The sequence below is a fragment of the Loxodonta africana genome, chromosome X (genome assembly GCF_030014295.1).
Source record: "Loxodonta africana isolate mLoxAfr1 chromosome X, mLoxAfr1.hap2, whole genome shotgun sequence".
In the NCBI taxonomy this organism is placed as follows: Eukaryota; Metazoa; Chordata; class Mammalia; order Proboscidea; family Elephantidae; genus Loxodonta; species Loxodonta africana.
The window spans coordinates 172,784,783-172,804,999 of NC_087369.1; the positions used below are offsets into that span (position 1 = coordinate 172,784,783).

A 20,217-nucleotide genomic window follows, 5' to 3' on the forward strand; every position below is an offset into this window, starting at 1 on the left:
CATACGTGACAATCTGCGAACCCTGACCATCAAACACAGATCTAAAGAGTTGACCTGAGTGACAGGTGAGCGAAAAGCTGCGTCCTGAAGCAGCAACTGCCTTTGAAGCCGGCGACCGTCACCATAGCCTTGAGTCCTTGCGGTTCCCTGGTGTTGAGTGGCAGGGCTGATTGCAGCTTGCTGAGGCGGGGCAGGCACGGGACACAGCCCTAACCCCTAACCCCCTGGGGTAACCTCCATAGAGACTCAGCCAGCGCAAGCAGCCTGCACACTGACGCGGCTAGAGAACGAGCAACCACGGGAAGCAGCGACTGTTTTTGGAGCCTGGAGCCAGCGTCCCAGTCAGAAAACCTTGGCGCCGGGCTTTGGACTGGGCGCAGGGGAGCTAAGCACGGCATCCTGAGAAGGCGACGGGATGCAGCACTAGCCCCCTGAAGTGACCTCAGGGGAAGCCCAGCCAGTGCAAACAGGCAGCGAAGCGACGTGACTGACAGGAGGAGAAGTCACCAGGAGGCAGCGACTGGTTCTGGAGCCTGGAGTGTGGCCTCCCAGCCGGGGAACCTTGGCGCTGGGCTTTGGACTGGGAGTGGAGGAACTGAGCATGGATTCCAAGACAGCACAAGCACAGGATGCAGGCCTGACCCTCGGGGGCAATCTCGACCCAGCCAGCTCACACAGGCTACACGCCCCTCCGCCCCTCCGGAATCTCAGATAAAACAGTCATCACCAAGCCAGATAAGTAACTTCCCCTATATTCCTGGGTGCTACTCTCTCCTATCTATCTGACCCCTCCCCTCTCTTCCCAGGCAGCTTCATTAACATTGGAATTTCCTGGGCCAGAGAGTGAAGTGCTCTGTGTTTTTTTTTGTTTGTTTTCGCTTTTTTGTCTTTTCCTAACCCATTCTCCTGGCCTGAGAAAAGCAGCTACAAAAAACCCAGGGACCAAAAATCCTTCCCTGACTTCCCAAATTTGGAATAAAAATACAGAACCAGCTCCAGCCAAGCATATGAGATCCACAGTCTTGGGCATTCATCCCTACAGGGAACAAGGTGGCTATTATAATGCAAAGGCAATTCTGATAGTGATCTGACTGTAATTGTTTTAGCTGATTACTGGAAAGACAAGTTTCCCAGGTCTGGTATCTCTACCTATTAAACAGAGCCCTCACTGACCCACAACGGGGAACTGAGGGCTGAAGCTCCACCCAAACCACCTAGCCTTCTGCCATAGGCATCTGAGGATAGTGATACCTACCAGTCTGTAGAGGTACATGCATTGGGTGCCTAAGGTACAGCTGCAGAACCCACCCGCCAAAGTGCTTTAGGAATAGAGACACACCTAACTCACTGGCACTTGGGGGAAGCCTGTCAGCATCCTGCCCCCACTGGAGTGTGACCCCCTGCTGCTACTAGAATCTGGTGTACACAACTATCACCACTACTCCTCTAGGTGGATAGGTGACAGTCTGCACTGCACACTTGGTGACCCAAAATCAGATTCTACTCAAGAATAGTGAATGGATTCTTTGGCTTATATATCTGGTAGCAGCCCAAAAGGCATTTGACAAAGTCCAACACCCATTTACAACAAAAACTCTCAGCAAAATAGGAATTGAAGGAAAATTCCTCAACATAATAAAGGGCATCTATACAAAGCCAACAGCCAACATCACTCTAAATGGAGAGAGCCTCAAAGCATTTCCCTTGAGAACGGGAACCAGACAAGGATGTCTTTTATCACTGCTCTTATTCAACAATGTGGTAGAGGTCCTAGCCAGAGCAATTAGGCTAGACAAAGAAATAAAGGGGATCCGGATTGGCAAGGAAGAAGTAAAATTATCTCTGTTTGCAGCTGACATGATCTTATACACAGAAAACCCTAAGGAATCCTGCAGAAAACTACTGAAAGTAATAGAAGAGTTCGGCAGAGTCTCAGGTTACAAGATAAACATACAAAAATTACTTGGATTCCTCTACATAAACAAAAAGAACATCGAAGAGGAAATCACCAAATCAATACCATTCACAGTAGCCCCCATGAAGATAAAATACTTAGGAATAAATTTTACCAAAGATGTGATGTAAAAGACCTATACAAAGAAAGCTACAAAGTACTACTGCAAGAAACTAAAAAGGACCGACTTAAGTGGAAACACATACCTTGCTCATGGATAGGAAGACTGAACATAGTAAAAAGGTCTATTCTACCAAAAGCCATCTATACGTACAATGCACTTCCGATCCAAATTCCAATGACATTTTTTAATGTGATGGAGAAACAAATCACCAACTTCATATGGCAGGGAAAGAAGCCCCAGATAAGTAAAGCATTACTGAAAAAGAAGACGAAAGTGGGAGGCCTCACTCTACCTGATTTTAGGACCTATTATACAGCCACAGTAGTCAAAACAGCCTGCTACTGGTACAACAACAGGCACATAGACCAGTGGAACAGAATTGAGAACCCAGATATAAATCCATCCACATATGAGCAGCTGATATTTGACAAAGGCCCAGTGTCAGTTAATTGGGGAAAAGACAGTCTTTTTAACAAATGGTGCTGGCATAACTGGATATCCATTGGCAACAAAATGAAACGGGACCCATACCTCACACTATGCACAAAAACTAACTCCAAGTGGATCAAAGACCTAAACGTAAAGACTAAAACGACAAAGGTCATGGAAGAAAAAATAGGGACAACCTTAGGAGCCCTAATACAAGACATAAACAGAATACAAAACATTACTAAAAACGACGAAGAGAAACCAGATAACTGGGAGCTCCTAAAAATCAAACACCTATGCTCATCTAAAGACTTCACCAAAAGAGTAAAAAGGTCACCTACAGATTGGGAAAGAATTTTCAGCTGTGATATCTCCGACCAGTGCCTGATCTCTAAAATCTATATGATTCTGTTAAAGCTGAACCACAGAAAGACAACTCAGTCAAAAATTGGGCGAAGGGTATGAACAGGCATTTCACTAAAGAAGGTATCCAGGCAGCTAACAAATACAGGAGAAAATGCTCTTGATCATTAGCCATTAGAGAAATGCAAATTAAAACTACGATGAGATTCCATCTCACTCCAACAAGGCTGGCATTAATCCAAAAAACACAAAATAATAAATGCTGGAGAGGCTGCGGAGAGATTGGAACTCTTATACACTGCTGGTGGGAATGTAAAATGGTACAACCACTTTGGAAATCTCTCTGGCATTTTCTTAAAAAGCTAGAAATAGAACTACCATACAACCCAGAAATCCCACTCCTCAGAATGTACCCTAGAGAAATAAGAGTGTTTACATGAACAGATATGTGCACACCCATGTTTATTGCAGCACCGTTTACAATAACAAAAAGCTGGAAGCCAACGAGGTGTCCATCAACGGATGAATGGTTAAATAAATTATGGTATATTCACACAATGGAATACTATGCATCAATAAAGAACAGTGACGATTCTGTGAAACATGTCATAACATGGAGGAACCTGGGAGGCATTATACTGAGTGAAATTAGAGGCAAAAGGACTAACATTGTAAGACCACTATTAGAAGATCTTGAGAAATAGTAAAAACTGAGAAGAACACATTCTTTTGCGGTTATGAGGGGGGGGAGGGAGAGGGTTATTTACTGATTAGCTAGTAGATAAGAACTACTTTAGGTGAAGGGAAGGACAATACTCCATACAGGGAAGGTCAGCTCAACTGGACTGGACCAAAAGCAAAGAAGTTTCTGGGATAAACTGAATGCTTCAAAGGTCAGCGGAGCAAGGGCGGGGGTTTGGGGACTATGGCTTAAGGGGACTTCTAAGTCAACTGGCGAAATAAATTCTATTAAGAAAACATTCTGCATCCCACGTTGACGTGTGGCATGTGGGGTCTTAAATGCTAACAAGCGGCCATCTAAGATGCATCAATTGGTCTCAACCCAAAGGAGAATGAAGAACACCAAGGTTACATGATAACTATGAGCCCAAGAGACAGAAAGGGCCACATGAACCAGAGTCTTACATCATCCTGAGACCAGAAGAACTAGATGGTGCCCGGCCACAACCGATGACTGCCCTGACAGGGAGCACAACAGAGAACCCCTGAGGGAGCAGGAGATCAGTGATATGCAGACCGCAAATTCTCACAAAAAGACCATACTTAATGTCTGACTGAAGGTAGAGGAATCCCGGCAGTCATGGTCCCCAAACCTTCTGTTGGCCCAGGACAGGAACCATACCCCAAGACAACTCATCAGACATGGAAGGGACTGGACAATGGGTTGGAGAGAGATGCTGATGAGGAGTGAGCTACTTGTATCAGGTGGACTCTTGAGACTGTGTTGGCATCTCCTGTCTGGAGGGGAGATGGGAAGGTAGAGAGGGTTAGAAACTGGCAAAACGGTAACAAAAGGAGAGAGCGGGCTGACTCATTGGGGGAGAGTAAGTGGAAGTATGTAGTAAGGAGTATATAAGTTTATATGTGAGAGATTGACTTGATTTGTAAACTTGCACTTAAAGCACAATAAAAATTATTTACTGAAAAAAGAAAAAATAGAAGTTACCTAGATGTGGAGCAGGGAGAAGAGAAGAGGTCCAAGGGAACAGCGGTTGAGATTTAAGGCCCTGAAATCAAGGGACTATGCAAAGAGGACAGTGTGGATGGAGTGTAGGGAAAGTATGGTGAGGGGTGAGACAGGAGACGTAGGTGGTGGCTAGATCACATAGGCCTCATAGACCTTGTTAAGCATTTGGACTTTTAGAGTTGAGTGATGCAAAACTTTTGAAGTGGTTTATGCAGAAGTTTAAGAGTGATAGCATTAGATTTGCTTTTCTAAGAGATCACCCTGGCTGTTGTGTGGAGAACAAATTGTAAGAGGAGCAGATAGTTGATGCCAAGAGTCCACTTAGGCTGTTGCTGTGGTCCGGAGAAGTTGCTGGTAAAATTGGAGAGGTTGATAGATTCAAAATTGATTTGAGAGGTAGATATGGGAGATTGGACTGAGGATAACCCAGACTGAGGGTATCTGCTCTTAATCTCGAGAATGACTCCTAGGTTTCTAGTTTTTATAACTGGGAGGGTGGAATCCAGCCACTGAGATAAAACACCTTGGAGGAAGATGTAGTTTGGAGAGAGAAAAATCACGTGGTTAGTCCTGGACATCTTGAGTTTGAGCTGCCTTTGGGACCTCTTCGAGTTTTGTGTTTCGAGCTGCTTCCTGAATATCTGTATGTGGTTAATTTATCATAACCTCAAACCCAGTTATGTATAAAATTGACAGTGTTCTCTTTCTCCAAAACACCTTGTGTTCCTCACATCTCTTGGTGGTTCCACAATCATCCCAGATAACCTAGGCCTAAATCTGAGTTGTCTTTGAATCTTCCCCAGTAGCTCAGCAGATTCTTACACCTACCTCCTTCTTTGCTTCCTGCCTCAGTTACTTTCCAATTTCAGGTCTTCATAGCCTCTCACTTCCACTAAAGCATTAGCCTCCATGATTCCTGTGTATGGTCCTTCCTTTCCAGTCCACGCTGTTCAATGCTGCTAAGATGAATCCTCATACAGCGCCATTCCCTGTCTCAGAACACATTCCATGGGTCCCAGATTCCCTGATCCTAGCCCAGTGTACTCTCCAGGTAGTTCCCTAAACACCCTGTCTGAAACCCAGCCCACTTGTTTGTTGGTGTTTTTAATAAAATCCTCCTATTTGCCCTCATGTGTGCATTTGGTGTCTGTTACCTCCAAAAGGCCAATCTCCAAACGTTATCATTACATCCTTTAAGTCTCATCTTTAATGTCGTCATTGCCACAGAACTTTCATGTGATCCAATCAGTAAGAAATTCACTGCTGCCCCTGACTTCCTGTCTTAGTGTCCACAAAGTGGGTGGCTTTAAAGAACAGAAACATACTGCCTCACGGTTCTGGAGGCTAGAAGAAGCCCAAATTTAGGGTCTTGGCCGTGTTGATTCCTTCTAGGGACTCTGAGAGTTCCAGGTCTCTTTCCTAGTGTAAAAATGACGTGAGGGCAGTGTCTGTCTCCTGTCACTTCACAAGGGGGAAGGAGAATCAAGATGAACAGCCCAAGGCTGATTCCTATGAGGCGGAGGTCAGACATGCTTACTGTCTCTGCCATCTTTACCAATTCTGACACCCACCATGTTTCCCATGGCACTCTCTACTTTTCTGCTGGGTTCAATAACTTATTGAAATGGCCACACAGAACTCACCATACTTACAGTTACAGGGTTTATTAGGGAAATAATACGTTACAATTCAGGCTTGGGAACACTCAGGATACAGTTCTTGCATCAGGACAGCTCCTTTTCAGCTGTGCCCGACGGCACATGTCTCTCTGGCCCTAGGCCTCTGCCCTGTTCAGTCAAGTGTTACAAAGCTTTTAGCCCCTGCCAATAAACGCCTAGAGGCACCCCACTCCAGCAGTGAGACTTGCCCCAGAGGCGCTCAACTGTCTCACACCGTCGGCCAGGAAGCCCATTGCACTGTCCCCTATTGATCTACCTTGCCGTTCTCTCCTGTTGCTGTCTCTCTGCCACTGCTTCTCACTTGTCTTTAGTGTTACAGCTGTTTGTCTCCTGGGTCCGGGAGCTTCTCAGCACAGGGATCCTGGGTCCCAAGGACGCACTCTCTGCTCCTGGCTGTTCTTCCTTGATGATGGTGGGATCCTCTCTCTGCTCTGGAATTGACTCTCTTTTAAGGCAAAATTGACTAATCCCCTTGACAGATCATAATTGCCTTATTTGCACAGTTCCAGCCGATCACTTGGGTGGGAGCTATAAGACTAGAAAGGCCACACCAAAGTGACCCATCGAGCAGTCCTTGGAGTTCCTTCACTGCTGGTAGATGCATCTGCCTCTGTTGTCCCCCTGCATGTGACACTGTTCTCCATGTCTGTTCTCCCTTCATATGAACCATCACTTGGAGGGGTTAGGATTAGGACCTACTGTACTCCAGTATGACTTAACTGATAACACCTGCCCCAAAAAACTATATCCAGACATGGTCATGGTCACAGGCACAGGGTTTAGGACTTCAACATGTCTTCTTGGGGGACACAGTTCGATCTAGAACACCTCCCACCCCACTTTGTCTGAAGCTTTCTCATAGCTCTTGACACTAGCGATTTGGCATTGTGGTCGTTCTGGTAAACATATCTCATCTCCCAACTAGTGCCAAGTCCCCTACCCCCTCTTCACCCCCAAGCGCAGCATGTGCATCTTGTTTATCTTCCTGGACCCCTAGTACCCAGTACAGTTTTTGTTACTTAATATGCACTCGAGAGAGATAGCGAATGCTTTATTTATTTATTTATTTATTTATATTGTGCTTTAGCTGAAAGTTTACAGAGCAAATTAGTTTCTCATTAAACAATACACAAATTGTTTTGTGACGCTGGTTGCCTGCTTTTTTGTTTGTTTGTTTTAGTTTGTCATATTTACTTCTCAATTCTTTTAGATCCTTAGAGGTACAACAACATGGAATTTTGAGCTAGAATGGACAGTTGAGAATCAAAAGACCAGCAGATCAAACCCACCGAACTTTTACGGGCCCCCATAAATCTCAATATAACCTAAGCATAATAATAATAACCTAAGCATGGAATTTTGAGCTAGAATGGACAGTTGAGAATCCTTAAATATTTAATGGTATTTAGATAGTGAAGACTCAGGTTTCTAGAGAGTTAGGCTACTTTTCCTATTCCTGGATCTTCCAGTTTGGCCAGCTGAGCTGTCTGATCCTGAACCTGTCATTCAGGGAGAACGTGGCAAGTAGCCTCGTTAGACTTTGGTCACTTTTGACCAGAACCTATCTGTGTCTCCTCAGTGTCCCATTTTCTGTTTTAGGTTGGGTCAAGGCAGTCAGAGCTATGGAATATCCTCTGTACAGGGACAGAGGACAGCAAGGCCAGAACTTCATCGCACTTTGAATTCCTCTGCCCCTTTTTTTGCATTCTTGCTTCCATATTGACGTTAGAATATCACATTTTCATTTAGTGACCAGTCTGTGTATTTTAGGTACAAGTTTGACATTTAGAAATACAGCTGAACTTTTACCAAAACCAAACCCGCTGCCGTTGAGTCACTTCCAACTCATAGCGACCCTGTAAGACAGAATAGAGCTGCCCCCATAGAGTTTCCAAGGAGCCACCTGGTGGATTTGAACTGCTGGTCTTTTGATTAGCAGCTGTAGCACTTAACCACTATACCACCAGGGTTTCCCGAACTTTTACAGGCCCCCATAAATCTCAGTATAACCTAAGCATAGTAATTGATATCAATTGCTTGATACTATGTCTTTAATAGATTGTATTGACAAATAAATGTCTTATAATATCCAGCTATATATGTTTTTTTTTTTTTTATATGTACACAGTTACCGAATAGCACTTTTTTCTTTAGGTCTTTGGATTAGAGTCATGTACTAGGTGTCTCATCCCATAGCAGCAGCGAAAATATGCCTCCTGATAGGTACAAAGAGAAAGACCTGTTTAGATGCTTGATAGAGCATAGTCATCTGCTGTATTTGCAGAGCACAGCTCTGCCTTCCAAGTACTAAGGTATGCTTTGCCATAACAACAGCAGCAATTTCCACTGTTTTCTAGCCCCCCCCCCCGCCAGGCACCATTCTAGGTGCGTTATCTGGAATCCTGCGTACTTCACAGGTAAATGAGATGCAGCAACTTGCCGGAATCATCCAGCTAATAAGTGTCAAAGCTCAGATTGCGACCAGTTTTGTCCAACTCAAGAACTTGTGCTCTTTTCACTACACCACAATAACTTTTTAAAGCTTTTTGTTTCGAAATAATTATGAACTCATAAGAACTTGCAAAAATAGCACAGAGCAGTCCTATGTACTACCTATCACCCAGGTCCCCCGGATAACTATATTGCTTTATCAAAATCAGGAGATTGATTGGCACAGGGCAGTGAACTAGATTACAGGCCTTACTCAGATTTCACCAATTTTTGCATGCATTCTGTTTTATGTCTTTGTGTGTAATTCTTTAGCATTTGATTCCATGTATAAATTTGTGTCACCACCACCAGCAATCTATCACTTCAAGAGAACTCCCTTGTGCTGCCCCTTTATAGTCGTACCCTTCCTCTCTGCAGCCTCTGGCAACCACTTCTCTGTCCTCCATCTCTACAACTTGGTCGTTTCAAGAATGTTGGCTAAACGCAGTCATACAGTATGTGACCTTTTGAGATTGGCTTTTTTCACTTCAGCGTGATGCTCTTAAAATTCATCCGAAGTTGTTGGGTGTATCAGTCGTTCATTCGTTTTTGTCCCTGAGCCGTATTCTAGGCTACTGCAGTCTTAGGCTTTCTGAGTTTCTAGACAACCCATGAGCTAGATTTATATTTCACAAGGAAGTTCTTAGTTTTTGTATCATATTTTAAGGAGAAGGATTTAAAGTTAAGAGAAAAAACTTTATTTTAATTTTATCCTCCCCAAAGGACATTTTAAAGAAAAAAAATTCAGCAAATACCTTTTTTCTTTATTGTCAGAGTCCAAATTCGGATTAAGAAATGTGCATAGCCCTTTCTATCTTTGTTCATATTAATAGGTATTTACATTATTGTAGTCAACAGTGTATTTTGGATACTGCTTTATAGGGCAGTTCTACTCTGGCCTATAGGGTTGCTATGAGTCAGAATCGACTCGACGGCATTGGGTTTTTTCTACTTAAATTGATTTTTCCATGTACCATAAATATTGGAATAGCTGCGTGCCTATCCATTCTGTTGACTATAATTTTCTCCACCCAGATGTCCACCACTGGCTCCATTCAGCATCTTCATGCGTATTGCCTTTCTTCTCCTGTTGAATGATAGCCACAAGATGAGCTCTTTGGAGTGAAATCATTGGGTCAAAGGATAGGAACATTTTTGTGGCTCTTTAGATGTGTATCAGCCAGACCTTGGCTTGAATCTCAGCCCTGCCCCATAGTTACTAGGCAAGTTATTGAAAAATTTTAAAACTTTGGTTGCCACGCTGGAAAACAGGGATTCATCTATGTCCTGGAATGGTTGTGAGGATAAAACAAGACAATGAATGCAAAGCCCCTATTGCAGGACCAGGCACAGAGGAGGGATTCTGTACGTGGCACCTGCTGTGATTAGCTTGTTGTGACAATTGCTGTATTACTTCACTGACATGACTCCATCCTACCAGCAGTCAACGGACCAGTTGGGCTCCGCGTTGAGAAGCATTGCTATGCGTAAAGGCCCATGTGCTTTGGAAAGTGTACCAGTGACTAAGACAGGCACTCCTTCCAGATGTGGGTTTCTAGTGGGAGAATACAGACATGTAAATACATGGTAACAAGACAGAATGAAGCAAGTGATGTGAGACATCAGAGGAGGAAGCCATCTAATCTAATTGGGAAGCAAGGCTTCATTAGAGGTGATGCCTGCTGAGTCATAAGCTATGGGGAGAATTTTGGTATTTGGAGAAAGGTAGGTCATCTCAGGCAAAGTGAATGCCTTGAGCAAAGCACATAGGCCTGATTGTCAATGAAATGTTTGAAGAATGGTGAAGGAGTTCACTGTGGATGGAGCGTAGGATGCCATGGGAGAGAAGTCTGCAGAGACACAGCATCACCGGGCCCTTGAATTGCATAGCTAGAAGTTTAGTCTAAGTTAGTCTGGAGGCAGTGAGGAATGGGGCCGTATTGGGGGATACATTTTAATTGCATAATTGACTATTTTAACACTTGCTCTTTCACGTGTGACCTAGATCACATGTTTATTCATAAATGGGTCCTGAAAGCTTACGGTTGTCGTCATTTTGTATGTTTTTGATGTTTTAATTCTATACTATCAGAAATACTTACTTTGTCTTTTTGTCCATTACAGGATTCTGCTCTAATACTTGATGTTCCTCTGGGTGTGATCTCAAGAATTGAAAAAATGGGAGGCGCCACAAGTAGAGGAGAAAATTCCTATGGTTTAGATATTACTTGTAAAGTAAGAGATTCAGTACTTTCTTGCCCAAAGAAAAAGACACACGAGTGCCGAATGATAGTAGCAAGTTAATGTGGGTTTCAAGAACGATCAAAGTCCCTTTTTTAGCTAAGATCCCGGAAATGATTCTTCAGACCTTCATGGTGGAACTTTCTAAAATGACTGAGGGAAATAGTTCCCATAAAACTGACCTGCTGGCATCACCAAGTATGTGGAGTCAAGGAGCTGGTCAGTTTGTTAGCTTGACTGATAGGAAGAAAACTTTATAGATAAAAAAATTTTTAAGCTTTTTAGTTTTTTCTGAAGCCTGCTCCTGGTGTCCCTTGATAAGGACATATTACCAGCTGGACACCTTCACTCTGTGAAAGGAAGGAGGAATACAAGAACATTTTCCCTTTGTAAGCAGCTTGTGTCCTTAACTCTAACAACCTTTGTAACTTTTGCTTCTTGTTGTTGTTCTTAGGTGCCCTAGAGTCAGTTCCGACTCATAGTGACCCTGTAGGACAGATTAGAGCTGCCCCGTTGGCTTTGCAAGGAGCGGCTGGTGGATTTGAACTGCCGAGGGCTCCAACTGTTGCTTCCAAAACGAAAAATGAAACCCAGTGCCGTCGAGTCGATTCCGACTCATAGTGACCCTATAGGAAAAGAATAGAACTGCCCCACAGAGTTTCCAAGGAGCGCCTGGCAGGTTCCAACTGCCGGCCCTTTGGTTAGTAGCCATAACACGTAACCACTACGCCACCAGGGTTTCCTGTTGCTTAGATAATTTTAAAAGGCAGTGGCCTGATACTTTGTTTCAGGATGGTGAGAGGCACAGATTTGATAACAAAATTTAATCAGTTGTAATAATAACTGTTTTACTACACATCTCTGTGTCAGTCCAAACACCATGTGGAGGTAGGTGGTAAAATAAAATTGTGGTAGCATCCCCATTTTATAGGTGGGGAGCCTGAGGATCTGAAAAATGAGGTAACTTAGCCAAGGTCACATAGGAAATGGCAAATTTGGGATCCAAACACAGTGAAACGATCATTTTGTAAACAGCATAATAAACCCTCTGGCAAGAAAACCTGCCTTCCAGGTACTGGGTATCAGCAGACTGCAATGTGTAGACTAATGCTTGATCCTGGAAAGAGCTGGAGGGGAATTTGGGAGGTGATCTGTTCCAGTGGTTGTCCAACCTAGATATGTGTCAGGATAACCTTGGAAACTGTAAAATGTGGATCTTTGCGTTCTGTTCCAAATCCAACTGTGAGATAGTCTCTGAAGGTTTGGAGCCAGAAGGTTGGGACTCTCTAAAGCATCTCAGATGACTGTGAACCTTCGATCTAGTCCTGGGGTCGACAGACTGTTTCTGTAAAAGGCCGGATAGTAACTATTTTTAGGCTTTGTGGGCCACTTATGATCTCTGTTGCATATTCTTCTTTGTGTTTTTTTTTTCCCCCTGAACTCTTTAAATATGTAAAAAACATTCTCAGCTCAAGGGCCATAGAAAAGTTGACCTGGGCTGAACTTTGAAGGAGCCCTGGTGGTGCAATGGTTAAGCACTCAGCCGCTAACCAAAAAATCGGCCATTCAAACCCACCAGCCACTCCATAGGAGAAAGATGCGGTGGCAGTCTGCTTCCCTAGAGATTTACAGCCTTGGAAACCCTATGGGGCAGTTCTGCTCTGTCCTGTAGGGTCCCTATGAGTGGAAATCAACTCGATGGCAATAGGTTTATAGATACAAATGCTCTGTATGTACATTTGATGTGCTGTAAGATCTGTGCAAGGAGCCCTGGTGGCGCACTGGTTAAAAGCTTGGCTGCTAACTGAAATGAGGCCTTTGTTGAATGAGATGACTTGTCTAAGGCTGCCCAAGGAGTCAATGGAAGAGTCAGAACTAGAACCAAAGTTGCCTTTTTCTAGTCTCATGCACTCGTGATTTGGAAAAAAAGCAATCTGTTCTATTTATGTTTGGATTATGAACACAGTAGGATGTTTTTATCTCCAGCTTGTAAACGATCAAGACTAGTACACTCTATCAGGGACCAAAGGATTATCTTATTATTAAACTTGAACTGAAATCCCCCATCACTCCTCCCCTCAGTTTTGTTTGTTTGTTTCCATTTTAATGTGAGCTACCTTCTCTACAATCCCAGCTACTGTCTACTCTTTGGGATCTAGAGAGATGGTACTTTTTAAAATTATTTTTTGTTCTTGTAAAAATGTATGTGACACATTTGCCAATTTAACATTTTTTGCATGTACAATTCAGTGACATCAGTTATAGTAATCATGCTGTGCAGCCGTCGCCAGTGTCCATTGCCAAAGCTCCATCACCATAAACTGGGGATTTCTTCTAAGGAAGGGTTTGCATTTTGCCTGAAAGGATCCACGGGAGTCAAATGTTATAGCAAAGCACCCAAGGAGAATGAGAGTGCTATTTTGATTTTGAAGTAACTTTCTCTAATAGGGTTTTTTAAAAATTCTATTTACTGTCTTGTCAATAGGAAAAACTTGTAGTTGAACATTAACCCCCCCTCCCAAACTAAAAAATTAATAAGACAAAGCACACTCCTGCCCTTTGACTAAATGCTTAGGCACAACTCACGGAGCATAATTCTGAAGTGTTATACGTACATTTATTGGAATTTGAGTGAGCCCAAAGCAGATGGCCTGGAACAATGTAGTAGCACAGTCTTTATCTCCCTGGCAACACTGATGTCACAAGAATCAGATTTCATTTTCTCAGCAGAAATTGGTATAGAAGGAATCTGGTGCAGTGGAGCGGAAGACTCACCATCCTGTCTGTCATAGGTCAGCTTTCGTCTGCAGTCAATAACCGTAATATAACTGCGTGATCCTCCCGAAACAGCTCTGACACGTTTTTTCCTGCCCACGCTGCACATGGAGATTTCTGCTTCCCAGTAGCACCTTTCCCATAGTGGCTGTCCGTTACATCATCCAGCAACAGGGCAGCAGGTGTATTGCCTACAAGGGTGGCTCTGAATTTGTGAATTCTTCCCCCAGGTCCCATTCCAGCCCCTGCTGACAACTTGGAGTCTTAAAAAAAAAAAAAAAAAAAAGGAAAACCATGCCACCACAAAGCCTTCTCTCGTCTACTTCTTACCCCATTTAGTATGTTGAAAGACACTTGTGTTTTGAAGCCAGAAGTCATTTGTGTATTATTTAGAGATGCGTTGTGGGAATGGTGCCTCAATAAATCAGCCCTTCAGAATTGTTGTAATGGGGCGTGTTTGCTTCAGCTCTGATAACGTAGCGAGGCTTTGCGCATCATCCCCACGTGACCCAGTAGTTGAATAGGTTGAGGGTCTTACTGGGAGGCTCTTATGCCGCAAGGATCTTTCCCAGGCGTCCTTCCCTGACAAGTCAGGCTCAGAGGTCCCAGGTAGAACTCAGTGTTTAGTATCTGCTCATATTTCTGTTAGAGATTTGGTGATCTGTTGCCTGTGACTTATTTGCGTTTTCCACTACAGTTTTCTTGTTGGAAAGATGGAGTAGTAATTCCTTCTGCCTTTTAATTAGATCTGAACTGGATGGCAAAAAGCAGTTGCTTGGATTATTTGTATTTTGGCACATTGAAAGTAGTGGTTAGAATTACTGAGGGAGCAGAATAAATGTGTATCTAGAAATGGTGTAATTTCTGGCCAGGTGGTTAAGAGAATGACGGTACAGAGTTATCAGCTAAGCCATGACTGCTAGGAAGAAAGTTTGTCACAGGTCCTTGATCCCTGAGGGTCCTTGGCTAATCAAGTATTGTACTTATGACTGGTTGCCAACCCTGCCTTTTAAAGTATATCATCTCATTGGAGCAATTTTTTCCTCCATTTGACTATTACTTTGCATCATGGACCAACAACTAATATCTCAGGTTTCTGCAGGTATATTTTGGTAAACCACTTTAAAGAGGGTGTATAAGTTGTTGGATTTATCCTGTTCTTTTAAAAATGAAAGCACAGAATCACAGAGCAGGGAAGGACCAGTAGTTGCCATTTGTATTCAGAGTGATCGGTCTTGGTCGTTCACTGGATGTTTTAGAGTCTAGTTATTTAGACTTCGCTTGCTGCTGTTTGCATTTTGGGATGGCTTGTATATAGCAAGACTTGCTGGTCCTTCAGAACAAAAACTTACTAGGCTTCAAGAATACTCTTGAGATAATAAATGGAAAAGCACTTTGAAAAATATAAAGATTGTAACAGCCAAGAGGGAGGGGCTGAGCCTGTCTCAGCCTTACTCTGTCTCCAGGCTCCAGCACAGTCCTTGCTTTTCTGAACAGAAAGTGCGCTGCAGAGGGTGACAGGTCCTAACACTCAGCCATCCCTCAGCTACAGCGCCATGATTGTCTCTGAAGAGACAACCTAAACAACTTCTGTCTTGAAAAGAAAATAGAACATTAGATACTTTGACTTACAGCACAAGTTGACATTTAAAGGAGCCTATTTTGTTTGGAAGGAGCCCTGGTGGTGCAGTGGTTAAGAGCTTGACCGCTAACCAAAGATCAGGGGTTCGAACCTGTGATTGGCTCCAGGGGAGAAAGATGTGGCAATCTGCCTCCATAAAGATTACAGCCTAGGAAACCGTGTTGGGGCAGTTCTACTCTGTCACTATGAGTCAGAATAGAGTTGATGGCAATGGGTATTTTGTTCGAATTCTATGTAAAAGAAGGTTACTAACCTCAAGTTTATAAAAGAGATACGTATTTGAAGCTATCTTTTAAATCTGGTTTGGGTCATTACTTTTTGGTTCCTGGAAGCAGTCACTATTAATATGAGGTACTTAACGTGGTTTATATAGAACTCCGTGAAAGTAAAACTATATAAGAAAAATATATTACTTATATGGTGAGACTATAAAATGGTGCAACCACTTTGGATAACAATTTGGTGGTTTCTCAAAAAGTTAAGCATAGAATTACCATATGTTCTAGCAGTTCCACTCCTGGCTACAGACGCAAAAGACTTCAAAGCAGGGGCTCGAGCAGATACTTGTACACCAGTGTTAATTGCAGCATTATTCACAATAGCCAAAAGGTGGAAACAACCTAAATTCCATCAAAAGATGCATGGATAAACAAAATGGGGTCCATCATTACAATGGAATACTACTCAGCCATAAAGAGAAAGGAAGTACTGATACATACCCCAATGTGGACGAATCTTAAAAACGTATGCTGAATGAAATAAGTCAGTTGCGAAAAGACAAATATCGTTTGATCTCACTTATGTGAAATACTTAGAATAGGTAAATATATAGAGACCAAAGTTTAGCAGTGGGTACTAGGGGTAGAAGGGAGGGAGCAGGGGCAGTCATTACTTAGGGGATGCTGAGCTTCTGTTAAGGGCCATGGAAAAATCTGGAGCTGCATAGCGGTGATGGTTGTACAGCATGATGCGCGTAATTTCACTGAACTGTATAGGTAAAAAAATGTTGAAATGACAAATGTTTTTTATACATTTACCGCAATAATTTTTTAAAAACATTTATATTACTCACATAAGAACTTAAGATGCTGATCATTTTCTAAATTTTAAAATGAGACTTAAAAGAAAAAATATGAGGGAAGAGGAAGAGCTCATTTTAATGACATGTTTGACAATTTTGAGATTATATGTGATAGCAAATACTCTTTTAAAAAGATACGTGAATAAAATACTGTTTTATAATTAAATACTTCAGAAGCCAGTTAAAGTAGATAGACACTTTAGCTCATGTGCAAGACAAGGTTTGCTTTTTTCTTCTTACAAAGTGACTTTTATCTGTCATCTCTTTAGTTGCTTTGTTTTGTTTTTACATTTATGACTACAATGGGAATGTTTTCAGATATTCTTAAATTGGATATGTCAAAATAGCATCTAAAACAAAGGTTTTCTTGGTAATCTAGATTAATTGCCCTTTCAGGTAAGTGAATCTTCTCCTTCAGTTAAATGGAAGATTGTTTTGCTAATAAACGTGACTATCTGAAGCCTGAATTTTCACAATTCTCCTTTGCCCTTAGGACATGAGAAACCTGAGGTTCGCGTTGAAACAGGAAGGCCACAGCAGAAGAGATATGTTTGAGATCCTCACCAGACACGCCTTTCCCCTGGCACACAATCTGGTAAATTCAGCGAGATGAGTTTCTCGGGTGCCTCCTCTGTGAGAACAGTCTGTGGGCCAGGATTCTCTTGTATTCAGTTTGTGTCACACTTTGCAGTGTGATGCGTATGAGGACTGTTTATTAAACACTTATCATTCCCAGAGGGCCTAGGTCTCCCCTACTGGTCTGTGCCGATGAGCTGCACGGGAACTCGGTGCCTGCGAGGCCGATGGGAGCCCTGTGTGTGCCTGGTAGCTTCCCTCAGAGAAACTCATGCTCTTCCAGCCCCAAGTGCCCTCCGTCTGGGCCAGCCCTCTTTAAATAGAGAAGGTAGTGAGGTAGGGTATGGGCAGCTCAGTGCAGCTGGTCAGCAGTGTGCACTTCTATCCCAGAATCCAGTGCTTCCAGCATGGCACCTGATGTGTGACGCGTGTCAGGCTTTTGTGGCTCAGTGAGAAATGGGGACAAATCATTTGAGCCTAAATGTCATTTAGGCAAACATGCTTTGAAAATACAGATGTGTAGTATAGGTATTGCAGAGAGTAGCTGAATTGGGCGGGTTTATTTCTTAAAAGAATGGCATTTCAAATATCATTTGATAGCATTTAGTATATATATGGCAGGATAGATATATTATGCATTGAATTAGTTATAATCTGTGACTTAGTCCATAAGGGGATTCAGCATGTGTACGTAAAACTTGGCCTTCCTATTCATTCTACTGTTTGAGTATTCTTCCTTTATTTTTTTTTTCTACCATGTGACTGAAATAAACCTTTCCAGGAGCCTTGCTCTTAAAACAATTTTTCTTTATATCCTGCCGTGGTCTTGCTGTCTTTTATTCTCTCATGCTTTCTTTGCATCTTTTTATTCCTCTCCTTCTCACCTTACCTCCATCTACTCTTCCCTCCACCCCCTCCCCCTCTGAATGACTCTAAACAAACATGGAGGTAAACACCTGCTAAGGAGAGAGCCAGGAAAGAATGCGTGTAAATACACACACCCCTTTATTTTAGGATAAGTACTACATCTCACGTACTTTGGGCATGTTATCAGGAGGGACCAGTCCTTGGAGAAGGACATCATGCTCGGTAGAGGGTCAGTGAAAAAAAGGAAAACCCTCCTCACAAGATGGACTGATAACGGTGGCTGCAACAGTGGGCTCTAGCATAACAATGATTGTGAGGATGGCGCAGGGCTAGGCAGTGTTTTATTCTGTTGTGCATAAGGTGGCTATGAGTCGGAACCTACTCATCGGCACCTAGCAGTAACATGGGATAATGTACTGCAGGCTAAACTGAAGGTAATGAAAGAGGTCATTAGGTAGAAGAACTGCTTTGTATTACAGTTCTTCCTCTAACTGTCTTTTAATTTTTTTTTCTTTTTTGCAATAAAGGCCTGAAATTTTTTCTAGTGAAACAAGGTTTCTCCCTTCCCATATTTTACCAGCACTTGTTTCAGTCAAAGGAAATTCATGATGGATGGACAATTACATGAAGACCATTCAGGTCTAGAAGAATATGAAGTACTTATAGGTTGATTACAGGTTAAAACGTAGTACTTAAAAACAAATGATCATATCATATAGTTAGAATATATTTTCAGCCTTTTCTTAGTTTTTGGTTAAATATGTAATGTGAAAAAATATTTATTAAATATTTTTAACTGTATTTGGATAAAAAAAAAGATAAAAGGACTTTTATGGGAACACATCTTCTAAATAATAATGAAGGTCAAAATGTCAGTCTAATTCACAAAAGCCCAGTTAGGGAATGCGTTCTGTCTTGGGTTTTGCAGATCTGGCCGTAAATTCTCAGAAATTAAAGAATGGTTCACACAGCAGGTGTCAACTTGTGCTATGTGTCAAAGTATGTAATGTTCTATCTTATTTTCAAGATGGGAGTTGTTTAGGTTGTCACTTCAGAGACAATCATGGTGCTGTGGCTGAAGGATGGCTGAGTGTTAGGACCTGTCACCCTCTGCAGTGTACTTTCTGTTCAGAAAAGCAAGGACTGGCATCTTCTGTCTGTCCTAGGGTTTACTCCCAAATATGTCAGGTGTTAGACCAGATTTTGCCTTAAACTACTGTCCCATCTCTCACTTCAGGGCCAACCATCTGAAAAGAATAGTCTAGCCTAGCCTCATCTACAGTTCCCTCCAGCCCATTCCGGTATCCAGCTTTATTGAAGCTACCTTCATTGAGCTCATGACCTCTTACTGGTCAAATCTAGTGACTCATTTCAATCTTCTTGCCATTTCATCTCTCCCTGGTATTCAAAAATTATAATCACCCCCTTGAAAGCCTTCTTACTTGGCTCCCGTGTTATTGTGCCATCTTGACTATTCCTTCCCAGTCTCCATTGCCTCTGTTTTTTTCCCATAAATCCTGTAAGCATCTTGTCAGTGTTCCACTCTTAGCCATCTTCTCATGTTACTCCCTTTCTCTTGGTGATTTCATTTAGTCCCATGGCTTAAGCTATCACTGCTGGGTGGATGACTTCTAAATCCAGCCCTGATATTGTCCTTGGGTGAACCTAATGGGCCTGACCCTGAAACACCTTCATCTATAAGTCTTTGAGAATCCCAAGCTCATCATCTCCCTAACCTCCTTCCATGTGTCCTATAAGTTGGGTGATTTCTCATTTGCTAAGGCTTGATAACTTGAAGTCAACTTTTTCTTCTTCCTCTACCTTGCCTCCCATAGCCACATCAGTTCCAAATCCTGTAGATTCTACTTCCTTAGCCGATCTCAAACGTCTCTTCCCATTTCTACTTGTGCTTCCTGATTTGCGTCATGATCTTTTGCAGTTGCTTCCAAACTGGCTTCCTTTCTTTCACTTTCCTTCCCCTCCAACCCATCTTACACAATGCTGCCAGTTTTAAAAAAATATAGGTATGATCACATCTCTCCATGTCCGTCATTGACTCCACCCACACCAGATTGCCCTGTGCTTCTCTGGTGTACGCTGCACTTTCCCAGCTCCTGAGTCGTTGCTTTTACTCTTCCCTGACCTACAGTCCCTTCTGTGTTCAACATCCATCTTCCACGCATACATCCTTCAACACCTGGCTGAAATCCTTAGCCCTTTCCCAGGCCTTTTCCATCCCCCAGTGGGAATTCATCTTCCCTCTCACTTGTTCCGCCATTGGGCTTGCC

The 20,217-nt window shown here is 42.7% G+C and overlaps 1 protein-coding gene across 11 annotated transcripts in view; it reads left to right on the forward strand.

Moving 5' to 3' along the window:
• MTM1 (myotubularin 1) overlaps positions 1–20,217 on the forward strand; it is a 108,473-nt gene that overhangs the window by 40,346 nt on the left and 47,910 nt on the right. For 9 of the 11 annotated variants that reach the window (XM_023540387.2, XM_023540385.2, XM_023540383.2 and 6 more), the window contains 2 exons: positions 10,872–10,982; positions 16,980–17,081. In XM_023540387.2, the coding sequence (XP_023396155.1) occupies positions 10,872–10,982; positions 16,980–17,081 (213 nt within the window). The remainder of the gene's footprint in view (positions 1–10,871; positions 10,983–16,979; positions 17,082–20,217) is intronic. The other 2 variants (XM_023540386.2, XM_023540389.2) reach the window with 1 other exon arrangement.